The 14,650-nt window shown below is 44.6% G+C and overlaps 1 protein-coding gene across 1 annotated transcript in view; it reads right to left on the bottom strand.

Annotated features, from left to right (window-relative positions):
• LOC146810406 (alpha-N-acetylgalactosaminide alpha-2,6-sialyltransferase 2-like) overlaps positions 1-14,650 on the bottom strand; it is a 547,614-nt gene that overhangs the window by 101,612 nt on the left and 431,352 nt on the right. Inside the window, exon 5 of the mRNA XM_085614424.1 lies at positions 7,841-7,979. Coding sequence (XP_085470550.1) covers positions 7,841-7,979 — 139 coding nt within the window. The remainder of the gene's footprint in view (positions 1-7,840; positions 7,980-14,650) is intronic.

The raw sequence follows: 14,650 nt of genomic DNA, 5'->3' as shown, positions 1-14,650 counted from the left end.
GGCACTGTGGGCAGAATGTGGGTGTTTGTTTTTAGAGAGCCAAAAGGTTTGATGATTGTCCACCTAAAACATGGTAGCAGCTCTACAAACTTTCAATGCTGTCAGTGGATCTAATGTGACAGCAGCTTCTCTGAAAGCACAGAGATGTACACTGGGCTCAGTGGCATAGCAAAAGGTCCCGGGGCAGCCCGCCCCGGATGGCACGAGTAGCTCTTACTGCGCCCATCGTAGACGGCAAACACTCCCACTGCCATGGACATCAAAAGGTCTAGCTACTTCACTGACAGGGCTGGTAGTGGTAGTCTCCCACACTTAGGGCCAGTAATACCTATTTCAGGAAAATTATTTCGAACTTCTCTCGCTGAATAATCAAACGCACAATGCGAAGATACAGTCTCAGATTATTCTCCTGCTTGGGAACTAAGAGGTAAAGGGAACTGAATTATGTAGACATTTCTTTCACAGACCGACTCTGACACCCGTGTGTTTTCTCCCAGTATGTGAGGGTAATTTTCTATTTTTTCAGTTGGGGACCATCAGGGTTTAACTGACAGTCCCAAACTGAAAAATAAATGAATTAGTCCATCTTGCACTGATGGCCAGTCAGGCCACTGATGTAGAGTTTCCAACCCCAGAACCAACAGAGGCACCCCCATGAGAACATGACAGTCTGCTCAACTCTAAATAGAGCAGGTGGACTGCAAGTTTGGTGGAAAGTACCCTCTCATACTTGTGAAAGAGCACCCTCTCAACCAAAATCTAAATCTAGCCCAACGTGTTTTCATATTTCAACTACTGGCTAATGAGAGCAGAGTCTTTGATACTGGTTGGGGAACACCTTTAGAGGATGTAGACTCTCCTCCATGACTTTAGCTTTACCATCAATGTCCAGTAGTGCCACCTGTCTCTTACACAGAGGCTGACCTTCTAAGGGTAGATGATTCGGATATTTCTGACTACAGCTTTGATCCCAGTTCTGCTGACTCTTTGCCTGCTTGGCGTCATGCATATGGTTGGTGAAAGATGCAGATGGTGGTCGAGCGCCCTTCAGTGGTGCATGAAGTCATAGTGGCTTTAGCATCAGAGAAATTGCACTGCTCATGTGCAGATCTTTGACTCGATTTATCCTTCCAGCCTTTCGGTGGGTCTTCTTTTAGCAGGTTCAGGCTACCATGGCCACAGACACTGGGTTGGTGTGCCCATCTGGGCAGCATGACAGTGTAGGCCTTTAGTCGACTTTTAAGTTATGCATGCACATAAATATGCTTGACTGGACTCCAAGCAGACGTTGTCTTACTAAAACCTACTGCCCTCATCAAGACAGAGTGAACAATCAGGATTTTGTTATCATTGCTGGACCTAAGAAGAGCAAGGCAAAAACTAAGTGCATCATTTTGCAGTAGGCCACTCTTTGTATCAATTTGGCCAAAAAATGCCCTCTGGAGGGCTTTCAAACTCATTCCACTAGACCCATGACTGCCCACTCAGCTCTCTCCAGAGGCTTCCTGGTTGCCAACATCTTCTGGACAACTATGTGGTCAGTTTTGTATTTTTTGGTAAACACTACTGGTTCACATCACTGGCATGCAGTGCTAGGTACTTAAAAAAACTGCTGCAAAACCTTCTTGGACAACTTACACTATTCCATTCTACCTACAAGTGAAGTATTCCTTTGTCACTCATTCTGAACCCTTTTAATACCAGGGTGTTTGGAAAACTGGCTAATTGAAGCACATGCACGTCTTTGGTCTCTTTATGCACTTGTAAAAGCTATGTGCAATTTTGGCTCATAGAAGTTTAGGTAGCGGTGAAAATCCTGCATCAATAGCCCATTGCAGCCTATTGATATCATTAAAAATGTGGTAATACTTTCATTTTCTTAACAAGTGTGTTCAAATTGTTGATGCATTTCTCAAATGGAAAAACATCAACCCCAGAACTCTAACCAAGAGATTGTGGCCTTGAATATTTGGAGTCTAATAATGCGAAATATGTGTGGTATTGTTGGCACAATCAATCAAGTAATACTAGCGCAAATCACTATCTATGTAGCACTTTATATTTGATAGAGATATCAAACTCAGAACTATATGAAAAGTATATAAGTTATATCGTTTCTAATTCTGTAGGAACTAAGGACTCCATTGGTGCAAGCTAGACCTCCTTTTCCCTGACTGACTGGCCAGTAGAACACTCTGAATATTAATTTTTTCAGATTTGTTAAAAAAGAAAAATTAGTGGAAGAACATATCCCTGCCAAAGTGTGACCCCCAGCCTTGTTTCTCTGGTTCTCTTGAGCCTGGAGATACTGGACATGTTTGGGTTTTCTATGGGCACTGGGTGCCCACAGACGATAAACTGGTTGTAGTGCATCTTGCAGCAGCAAGCAAAAAGCTGGTTTATGTTACCTACTTCTGGTCACAGACATCCACCCTGGGTTTTATGGAAACATGACACAACCATATAGTTTAACAACTACACATCCTAAGGATTCTATCTCTGATTACCAGACCACCAGCACCCTCTAGGGTGTCCCACAAGAACTTGCTGGCAGTTTCCTCCAATCTACCTTGTGCAGGAACATATCCCTGTCAAGGTTTGACCACCAACTATTTTCCTATAGGTCTTTTGAGCATGGTAGTACTAGACGTATCTGGGAGTCCTATGGGCTTAGTGTGCCTACAGGCAACAAACTGGGTTTAGTGTAGTTTGGAGATTTGGAACTCAGCTGCAAGCAAAATCTGAGTTCAGGACATTCGTCTTGCTTCTATCGAGGTTATCCCTGGGCTGTATGCAACCGTACCACAACTATATGTATTTGTAATGTCTACACATCTTAAGATTTCTAAAGATTCTATCTCAGGGTGCCAGACCCCCCTCATCCTGCTTGGCTAGCAAGAGCAATGTGCCGAACAATAAATCTGGCTGATTCAATACTAATTTCCCAAAATATGGTAGTTTCATTCAGTCTTACCCAAGAACATATCCCTCCAAATGCTTGACTCAACACTGTGTTCTCTGAATGTGGGGTTATCAGATATGGATCTCCATACACTGTACATCAGGGGAGACTTTTGATGAAGAAAAATATATGACGGACATCTGAATCATTTAGGTGCAGGGTTGGCTGACACCCAGGGAAACGTACAAATGTTTTTTGGAAAACTAGAGACAAGGAGAAGTGCTTGATGAAGTAATAAGATGAACCATATCATGTTTTATTACCTTAAATCCTTTGCCAGTGCCAAAGCACGGGTAAAAAAATAGATTCTTCATTTTTTTCTATGACAGAAATGCTCCAGAAATGGCAAAGGTCCCCAATTGCACAGCACAGGAATTGGCCACAATTATGACCACAGGAAGTGGATATTGATACTATATTGACTTCGCACAGTTACATATCTGGCCTGCTCCTGCGAGCTACAAAAGGCCCACCCATGTGGTAACGTTTTTATTGGTAGAATTTAAGAAATTGGTGGGTGAGTTTTGCTATTAACTACAAGTTATTGAACCTTCAGTCAGTGATGCTATCCATGCAAGTCACACCACCCACGACTCTTCCTGATATCTAGTTTTCATAAAAATCTGGGGTAGGTAACTTTCCCCAGTCCCCAACATATGTTTCAGAGAGGATCTGGGCACTGATTTTGACTGCTTGCTGGGGAGCAGATGTGAGAGTGAGACTCTGCGCCCCAACAAGGAAATGCATGCTGCGCATTTCTTCTCCTTAGCGAGGAGAAGGGTGCTGCTTGGAGTTTTTATAAGGCTAAGAAGAAAATTGAACAGTGCCCTGGTTCCCCACATTGGTGCTGGCCTGTGTGTCTGTGCCCCATGGAAGTGAGGGAGAAATGCAATTCTACCCATCCTACATCTGGGGCAGTCACAGGTTTCTGTCGGAAAGACCATGTGTAATAATGTAGTAGTATACCATGCTATGTGCAGAAAGCTGAGCATTGTAACCGTGGATTGAGCCTTGCTGGTAGCTTCTTTGGTATAGGCAAGGATCACATCCAACTCAATATCTATAGGTTGGATCCCACAGTCTTTGTCCCATTTAGTCTGACCAGCAGGGCCCTGGACAGGTGATGTCTCTAAAGTGCATAATACATTGCAGTAGAGTTAGAAATGGGGGTCTCTAGTTGGCAATGGCTGGCACCAAGGTCCAAATAGGGACCCTTCCTCCTAAGTCAGGGCAAGTGGGCTACCCCCTTTGACAACCCCTGCTCAACCCTGTGGTAACGTAGCACGAGCAGTTAGGCCTATCTCAGAGGCAGTGTGTGAAGCATTTATGACCATGCATAATAAGGCAGTAACAACACCACAAAAGGACACAACTCAAGTAGGTATAAAAAAATAGTATCTTTATCTAAGGTTTAACACAAGACTCTCAAAGCGTTTTAACAAGCCACAATGCATGTAAATTAGTATGGACTTAAAAATGCAATAACGTATTCACCAGAACGTGGCACTGACTGAGTTCAAGGCCTGGGTCTGCGCGACCTGTTGCGCACCAGATACCTGCCATTGGATGGGGACACAGAACGCAGCTTCTCGAAGAAGCAGAGACTGTGACAGGCGGACTCCCAGCGACCACAACTCTTGACTGCAGTGGTCCGTAATGTGCACTCACAATGATTTGGGCACTCTGGGACAGGCGGGCTCTCAGCAGCAGCACGCGACTGCGGCGGCCCGGGCTGGTGGTGGCAATGACTCTCGTCGTGCAGCTTGGTGGTGGGCTCACAGCGGCAGCAGCTCTCTTAGCTGCGGCGGCCCACAGGACGGCTCACGATGATACAAAGTTGGCAGAGGTGTGGGCACTCAGCGGCAGCAGCTTTCTTAGCTGCGGCGGCCCACAGGATGAATCACGATGATGCAAGGTTGGCAAAAGTACGGGCACTCAGCGGCAGCAGCTCTCTTAGCTGCGGCGGCCCACAGGACAAATCACGATGAGGCAAAGTTGGCAAAGGTGCGGACTCTCAGCGGCAGCAGCTCTCTCTTAGCTGCGGCGGCCCACAGGACAAATCACGATGAGGCAAAGTTGGCAAAGGTGCGGGCACTCAGCGGCAGCAGCTCTCTCTTAGCTGTGGCGGCCCACAGGACACAGGATGATCTCGACCAGGCTGGCACAACGGCGGGCACTCAGCGGCTACAGCTCTCTCTTAACTGCGGCGGCCCACACAGATTCAGAGAAGGTTCCGAAGGTTCAAATTAAGGCGGGCTCTCAGCGGTGGCAGCTCTCCCTTAGCTGCGGCGGCACACACAGAGTTAACAAGGGTTACCAGTCCGCGTTCCTCACAGTAGAACTAGAGGCTACGGATTACTCGACGGAGGCCTCACCTGCAAGTAAAATCCCTCGCACAGGAATTCAGACGGGTGACGGGGTGAAGTCTAATGTCTCTGAGACTTCAGCAGGAGGCGCTCTCAATTCAGGCCCTCGGGTAGTTTCTTCAGCAAGCTTGGTGAAATTTTCCAAGTCCTTTCCTCTGTTCACTCGGACAGAGTTTCGTCTTGACATCCAGAAGGAACACCCTTGAAAAAGGTTTCAGCGCAGCGTTTTATACCTAAAAAGTCTTTGTTCTCTAAAGCCGCAAATCACTGAATACAGCCAGAACCAGTTTGGTGGGGTCGGGGAACACTTGGTTTACGAGGCGACATCCTGCCCTTTGAGAATCAGGGGGTCTGCTATCAGACGCCCAGTGGAAGGTGGAGCCATCATTCACCTTGCCAGGCACGGCCCTGCTCAAATCAAAGAGTCACCCCTCCCCATGCTCTGAATGCCGATCTCTCTCCTCAGCCAGGTCTGACCCAGCTGGCCCTGCTCCTCCAAAACCAGACGGCCAGTACACATACTAGCAAAGCCCACAGGAAAGCTTAGGCAAGAAAATACCTAGTTTCTAGAAGAGGCATTTTCGAACACGGGATATGCAAATGATCCTTACTAAAAGATGTAGCTCAATGTCCTTAGCTTAAACATATCAAATTTGAATTTCCTATCAGGTTCCTGGGGGCAGGTAGGATTATGGAATGTAATGCTCAGACTGCCCATTCTGGTCTATGAGAACGGATAGCCTCACAATAGTAAACAGTGAAATGGAGGGTAACTCGCTATTAGAACATGCTACACAGACATACTTTAAAAGCTGCTTCAGTGGGTAGCGCAAATCAGCGCTGCAGGCCCACCAGCAGTATTTGGTCTACCAGCCCTGGGCACACACAGTGCACTTATATTAGGGACTGACAGGTAAACCAAACGAGCCAATTAATCCCAATTCATACAGTCATCTTTACGCAGGGAGCATTCGCACAGCGCCCAGAGCATCTAAATCCAGCCAACACAAAAGATAGGAAGCGAAAAGAGGAAGGGAGACCCGCGCCAATGATGCCAGGTCTAACAAGTAGTATTACACCATGTATTCACAAAGTCAATTGTGACAATGTAGTGGGGTTAAGAATTCTACCAGGTCAATCACATCACCTTCCCAACCCATGGGGTTTTAAAATATGCAGTTGGCAGTTGGGAATATACTATCATTTTCAACATAAATATCAGTTTTCCTCGTGTATGTGCAGGGACTACTTCTAGTTATCCAATGTTGTGGGCTCCCACCACACTGGGTGAATCTCCAGTACTTGGCACCTGACGTTGCCCGCTTGATCTGCGTGTTAAGATGGCTGATCTTGGCATTTTGGATATTGGACTTGGTTGGGGCCAGTGAGACTCCTCTGCGAAGGTACAGAAGGCTGGTAACATCTGACAACCTTTGAATCTGTTGCACCCCACTTGTTCCCCCCTCAACCCCATGAAACACACTGTTAGAGCCCTAATTGAAGTAACTGCGGCTGTAGCATGTGGCTAATGAGCTGAATTGTAGAAGGCTAAGCATGCATGCGCATTTGGTTACCGTGGTCAGTAGATCGAAGTGTAGGTTTAAAGGGTAAGTACTTGGAAGGCCTTTTAACATTTTAAAAAGCATTCCCATTACCTTACCTTGACAGAATTATAGTGCTTCGTGCCTAGGGATGATAACGACATTTGAACCCAGAATTCTGGCTAGAAAGTGACTAGAGGGTGCGGTCTTCCTGTGTATATCTGAATGTTGTGTGTAATATTTAGCTGTGTGTATAATAAATTGCTTGTTATTTTACAAAGAAAAGCACCAACTGAATGAGTAGCATTATTTGGTGATATTTCTGCATCTTCTGCATTTGTAGTGCACATTAGCTTATTGAGTAAGCCATGTACTGCTCTGGCTTGCCAATAGTGTTAGAGAAAATCAGTAATAAACCCAGTCCACATCATGTAAGACTCTAAGGATGTATGTAGGAGATGTTCTGCACAGTTTGTCATGTTTTGGGCCTTTTGCACTGGTAGGGTAGATCTGCTCTGAGACAGCAAAGCAGAACTAAATGTAAAAGACCAGAGATCCTGTGATACAGTGATACAACCAAAGATTGCCAAGAGCAACATCTTGAAATACAAGGCAAACAAGGCCCAAGATCAGCTCCCACTGGTCATCACATACAACCCAAATTTCGAACTAGAATGCACGATTGCCAAGGGTTTGAAATCTATTCTTCAGCAAAATGTCACTGCTATATACTCCTGCCTGATTGCTCTAAGCCAGAAGGTCCAATTCTGGCTGTAATATCGAATGGATATCTGCTTCTTTGGAAAGCAGGGAATGTTATTGTGGATCCATTTCCTAAAACTTATGATCAAGTCTTGGACCACACCCATAGATAAACTATAAAGAGGAAGAGTAAAAAGATCAGGCACAGTCTCATTAAAAATGCATATGGAATTCTATTACCGAATGTCTTAGGGTCCTCACTTTTTTACCTTGGATTGAGGAATGCGTTTGAATCCGTCACGTCCATAGGCACTCAAGGAATTCATCATAGTGTTGGTGGAGAAGAAGTAGAATGAGGTACGATTTCCAACATCTTCCTCATAACCGTTCAAAATTGCGCCATTAACTCTGAAAGGAAAACAGAAGAGTGCTTAAGATAGAGAGATATTAAGCCACCTTATGAAATGAGAGAGAGTGAATGATCAGTGGCGGTGAGAACAAAGGGCATGTTCATTTATTAATTTTGTTCCTCTACCCTAACAAGTGGCAGAGTATTTGCTGTTTGGTAAGGCCTGGTCCTTTACGCTCCAGGGGAACTTGGGTGTTCCTGTCTCATCTTCTACAGGGCATGGGGTGTGCATCAACTGCCAATCTGCAAAAAGCGTGGGTATACTTAGAAAAACGCTAAGCTGATAGGATTAAGAACTTAAGCGAAAGTGGACATCTTATCATTTGTATGTGGGGGTGAAGTTGAGGGGAGCAACTTGAGGGAGGCTGTGAAAAAAAGAAAGAAAGAAATTGAGAAATCTGTATAGAAATAATGTGAGTTAGAAAAGGGGATAGCACGTTCCAGACAACAGTCACTGCAGAAGACAGAATCATGGAACAGATAATAGGAGAACAGGAGTAGTGTGACATTACAAGTTACACATTCACAGTTAAAGATATATATTGCATGAATCAGCTGAAAACCTTTCACAATTGTGCAGAAAGTCTTGTAGAACAAGCATTGGCATAGCCAATAGGTCTCGCCTTTGGGACCTTATAAGTATTTAGTTATGGAGCATAATATCCTTGGTGCAACAACATCAACTGTTGCATGGCTAAACACTTATATGGTCCCAAAGGCGAGACCTATTGGCTATGCCAATGCTTGTTGATAAGGCAGGATTGGCAACTGAAAGCAACCACTGCAAAAAACATCATCAATAATGAATTGCACTACAGCACGATAGCCTACATGTCTACAACGGAGCTTGTGTAATTACACTCTTGAAACTAGCAACATTAAAAGGCAAAGGTTGCATTTAGGGGCACAATCATTTCTTTTTTCAAATATACTGATTAAAGGCGACGGATTGAACAGGTCTTAAGATAGGAAATGTATTGAAATATTTTAATACCAGGAAGTATGTTACAGTAACTCGGAGCAGTACTTTCTCATGGAATACAAATAATGAAACGTCTACGATAAAATGGTTTAATGTACAGTGTTTCCGGCACGCGCAGTCGCACTCACGTGAGCAAAGTGACTAAATAATTCTATGGTTGTTAGAGCATTACTGCCTTGACAGCGCTATCAGTTCACCAGCGCACAATGCGCTGGTGTCAGTGGACTTATGTGACTTTAATGTATACAATGTATTCATGTTCTAATACAGGTTTCAGCAGTGTAGCGCACTTCTGCTAAAAAAAAAAAAGGTTGCCAAATAACGTTAGAAATGTGAACAAGCGCATGCGCGCCTCATGCTAAAAGTGGGAGGGGTGGGTGCAACAGCACACAAAGCTTTCCCTTGCGGGAGCGAGCCAGGGGCACCATGTGTTTGTAAGTTAATTACAAACATATGGTGTCAAGCTCGCTCCGCAAAGGTAATCGCCACATGTGCACGCGTTGCCATTGAAGGCAATGGAATGCGTGCACGTTTTCGGCTGAAAAGCCGAAGCGGTTGCATTAGGTCTCTTTGCCTATGCAGCGCATGCATGCTGCGTAGGCGAGACCTAAAAATGTTCTACAATACATCAAAGACCGAAGATAGCACTTCATTACAAATCTCAACCGATGCTGCAGGCACCCAAAACCTTCTTCGAATAATGTACGTCTCCAAAACCTCCACAAGGGAACAATCCTTTAGGTACCTGGTTGCAGCAACCTGATATACACTATCCAAACATGCCTTGAGACCTAACTATGGCAAAATCTGTATTTTATCCATTCAAAACTCCTTTTTGGCAGAGTTTCACCACATAGTGCTGGAAATTGGTGTTCATTACTTCCTGGTCCCACAGATCCCTAGATCCTCCAATTTCATATTGCTGGGTGACCTGAATACCCACTTTGAGGGCAATGTATGTGGTCTTGGTCGCACTCTGATTGAGGACTTCAGAGTACTTAATCTTAATCTAGCTAACTCTGTACCCACACACAAAGCAGGACATCTGGTGGACCCAATTTCTGCCATTATCAAATCACTGGAATTAGCTCCTCCAGTGTCATTACGATGGTCAGGCCACTGCACGGTACCCTTTTCATTCCATGCATGGTAGGTCCTGGCCAGAGTAGGGGCGGGGAGGTCCTACATCAAGTCTAGGATATGGTTGAGACTAAATATCTCAGGCCTCAATAGTCAAGTGAGGAAGGCATTGCATAGAATAAACCAAGTGGTTAAGTTAGACCAACCAAGGATGGATTTCTGGCTGAGGGATGCGCTGAAGATAGTTTTGCCAGCCAAAGTTCATTGCCCAGTCAGATCTCACCCTCCGGCTCCTTGGTTCACCGAGGCTTTACAGGGCGTATAAGTCAAGGTGCAAAGGTTTGGAGAGATCCTGTAGGCTAGCATATAGTAAGATCATAAATAAAACTGCTGTGAGAAGTTATCATTGTCTTTGCAGAGTGGCCCATGCCACATTTTATACATTCCAAATTACCACCACCCAAAATTGACTCTTTTCAGAGTGGTCAAGAAACTCTCTGATCCCAACAAGACTTAATTACAACCAGTCTTGTCGCAGTGTGTGTGAGTAACTGGTTGTGTTTCTTTGCTAAAAAGGTGGCAGATATCCAGGCTTCTCTTAACAAAGGAGAAAGGAATGTCTGATTGTCCTTCTGTTACTAAGGACTAAACTGGGCATACCTTGGTACAAGTTGGGCCTTAATTGAATTGCTGGGACACTTTGGATCTACCTGTATTCTTATCATTAATGACTTCAATGAGGTCAGGCTCTCCGGAAGATGCTCTACCTCTGGCCAAGCTTAATTCCTTAGAGCCTGATATTTTGCAAGTTCTAGCGGGGCTCTTTAACAACTCTCTTATGCAAGAGAAGATTCCACATTTATGGAAAAGGCCTTCGTTTGGCCCCTCTTGAAGAAAGAGAATCTAGACCCTGACAATTGGTCTAGTTATGGACCAGTTTCAATGCTTCCCATCATGGCAACATTAATGGAAAAGCCTGTCAATAGGTAACTCTTCAATTCTGTGGAGTCACAAGGGTATCTCCACCCCTCTCAATTGGGTTTAGGATGGTACACATGATCGAATCCGCCCTTCTAGGAGTCACAGAACATCTTAGATGTCTCCTAGATGGAGGCAAGACTGCCGCACTAATTTTACTTGATCTCAGAGCGGCCTTCGATACTGTGTCTTATGCCTTGTTTGTAGAAAGGCTAGCCAAGATGGGTAAACAGGGAATGACCGTTTCTTGGATGAAATCCTTCCTAGAAGACCAGTCTTTTCAGGTGGTTTCAGCCACGGCCACCTCAGAGCGCCATCTAACATCTATGTGCGCCCACTGGTGGACTTGGTGGAAGGTTGTGGCTTGACGTTATTCTCATATGCAGATGACACACAAGTCATCTTCTCCTTGTCATCTGCACAATACCACTACTCAAAGCCTTGAACTCCTGTTTGAGCATGGTCATAGAGTGGATAAAAATATTCACTAAAAATTAACAGAGGTAAGACTGAGTTATTGATGCTGGAAAGGAATCTATTCCTTTGGGGTTCCCAATATTGGCTAAAATCTTGGACCCTCTCCAAGATCCAGCCCCCAAGATCAAGCACCTGGAATTTTTGCCGGACGATAAGCTGTCGCAGGAACCTCAGGTATTGAAGGTGGCTTCCACTTGCTTTGCCTTTTGGAAATGGTTGGGAAGATCATCTGGCTACTCCCATTTCCAGCATAACGGACTGTGGTACAGGCCCTTATCATGTCAAAATTGAACAACTGCAGTGTGCTCTATTAGGGGGCCTCCACCAGACGGTTGCAGGTGGTCTAAAACTCGGCAGTGAGGATGCTTTATAGACATCCGAAATGGACCTCGAAAGCAGGTCTTTTACGGGAGCTGCACTGGCTCTCAGTAGAGAAGAAAAGATCAGAAGATGGCCACATTGGGAAACATTCTTTACCCTGCAGTCAGAACCACAACCTGCCTTTACAACACAGTCACTACCCTGACTGCATGTTACCATTTAATACTTTACCCCACAAGTCATTACAACGACTTGCTTTAGGGGGCGCGTTGTTAGGGCGGTGTTGAATTTTAAATCCAACATCTTCCCTACTGATACACAGACTGGAGTTGGAATAGTAATGTATACTATTCCAAAGTCCAGGACCCCCCCTAAAGCTAGTCGTTGTAACAACTTGTGTGGTAAAGTAACACATGGTAACATCGTAGTTTGGGTAGTGGATAGTGACTGTGTTGTAAAGGCATATGGGGTAAATGCATGCAGGGCTCTCTCATACATCCGTCCACATTACTTGCAGCAATTTGTTAAATCTTATCACTCGTCATGCCTTCTTTGTTCCAGTGAACTGTCACTGTGCTGTATCCCGACAATGAAACACTCATTCATGGGAGGATGGACGTTTTCTTATCAGGGCCCCAAATTTTGGAATGCACTTCCAGAACAGTTGAAAATGTGTTCCTCTTTGACGATCATTTGTGAGTTCTAACTGTCCATCACCTGACGTCTAGCTCCGAAAATCCCCAAGGGGGTAGATGAGCGATCTATAAAATTGCATGATAATAATAATAATAGTCACACAAAAAAAATGTTCAACATTAGGTTTGTGTCCAGTAGCAGCTTGGATACTCATTTTCAGTCTTTAATCGTATGCTAAATGTTTCCTGACAGCGTGTGATGCCACCCTCGTGACTCATTTACTGCCACCATCATTTAAACACTCAGTAGCATCTCCTCAGAAAAGTTCCAGTTTGGACTCTTCCATATATGGTTATATATCTCAAAAACAAAATGGCTAGTGAGCTACAGATCTTTGTGGATCAAAACCCATTCTGCACTGCATTCAGGTTTAAACAGCCAGGGATATCAACATACTTCTTGTTTAAAGAATAATGGATTTGGCTAGTTACAGATTCTGTTAGATTTGCCAGTAACCCTAGGCTTTACCAATCATTCTCTACTACTTTTCATGATTAGTCTTTGGGACATGTGGAGGGAGGGGCAACTAAACACCATAAATGAAAGGATGCCGATGGTACACAAAAAAAAGACATACAATGGGAAGCAGACATCAGTAACCTTCCTTGACCGTCTGGGTAGACACAGATGAGCAGTCAAAGTTTAATTCAGTTCCAATAAAGTATGAAATTCCAGCCAAGAAAATATAATAAATGTCTGCACAGTATAAACCGTGATGAGAAAATAGAATTAACAAAAACATAATGCACAACTGTGGGTGGGAAAAAGGAACCTTGACAATCACAACATAATTCTCACAAAGAACCTATGAAGCAAATAGTAATCAAACTACACATCATTGAAACCAGGTCCCTGGCTGTTCAATGTCACTCTGTGAAGCGTACATGGTGTTGTAATATTTGTGATGCTCAGAACATTCCTGAAACTGAGAGGCACAAAGTCAGCGAATGCGGTACAACCAATGTTACAGTTACACAGCACACAGAAACAGAAAATACTGTCACAATGTTTCCTTGGTTAGATTGTTCTTTGTTGCTGTTGACGTGGTTTGGAAACAGTATCTGTTTGTGAACATGCTTGGTAGCAACACATGACTCTTTAACAAAGGAAACATTGCAATCATTTTGCAGCAAGTTGGTGTTGAAGCAAAAGAACACAAACATCACTCAACAGCAATCTGAGTCGCTCTTGCAAAGGAAGGGGACAATGTGTCAGAGTTTGAGGGTGTGTTTACTGAACAGTGAGACAGATACATCCTGGTTCAGAACAAAGGAGAGGATGTGGGATAATGGCCAAAGCGGCCCACTTTGGAACTGGGGAACCAGGTTTGAGTCTCAGTGTCGACTCAATATTTTGTGATTCTGGACAAATCACTTACTCTCACCATGTGTACCAAACAAATGAACGTGTCCCGTGGTGCTCATGTAAAGCGCTCCAGCCAATACCTTCGGGTTGAGTTTGCTCTACATAAAATCTGCACAAAAAATAAGCCAAGCTTGCAGACCTCTGAGTAGGCCACCAGGATATCTGAATCAAACTGTTTGGCCAGTCAGCTATTTGCTGGGCCATAAGACATATTGGGGGTCAGGGAGTAGCAAAAAAGGTTAGCCTAGCATGAAGTGTATTTGCCAGCCTGACTCACCACCCATCTCATCTGTCCTTTGCAGTATTAGATCTTATGGCCTGATCTCTGGTGGGTGTTCGAAGGACTCAGTGGATGTTTGTGAACATGAATTGATGTTGAGGTAATTTCTGAGTAGCTCACCTCAAGTTTCCTGATAAAGGATTGACGAAGGTTCACAGCACTGGTTTGGTTCTTTGGTCTCCCGAAGCTGACTGGGAACTTCCAAGCAGAAAAGTCAGCAGGGCAGTCCAGAAGACCTTTTACAGGGCTTTCAGACCTAGTTCCTGATTACGAGTTTGATGGTGTGAGAGCAAGCTGCCAAGCCGCTGCCACGCCACCATTCCATTCCTACACCACCAAACTTGACCCCTGACAACCAGCCAGATTGAGAGTTTTCTGCTGGTCTGGCAGGCGGTCCTTTGGCTGGGCTCATATGTGAGCCTTAGCAAGGCCGCTCCGTGGGAGTGCCAAAGCCTGTTCCTGCATGGCATGGACTGTGCAGTCTATGCCGT

This window comes from Triturus cristatus, chromosome 7 (genome assembly GCF_964204655.1).
Source record: "Triturus cristatus chromosome 7, aTriCri1.1, whole genome shotgun sequence".
NCBI classification, from domain to species: Eukaryota; Metazoa; Chordata; class Amphibia; order Caudata; family Salamandridae; genus Triturus; species Triturus cristatus.
Note: the sequence above shows the minus strand (reverse complement) of the source record. Positions and strands in the feature narration are given on the sequence as shown.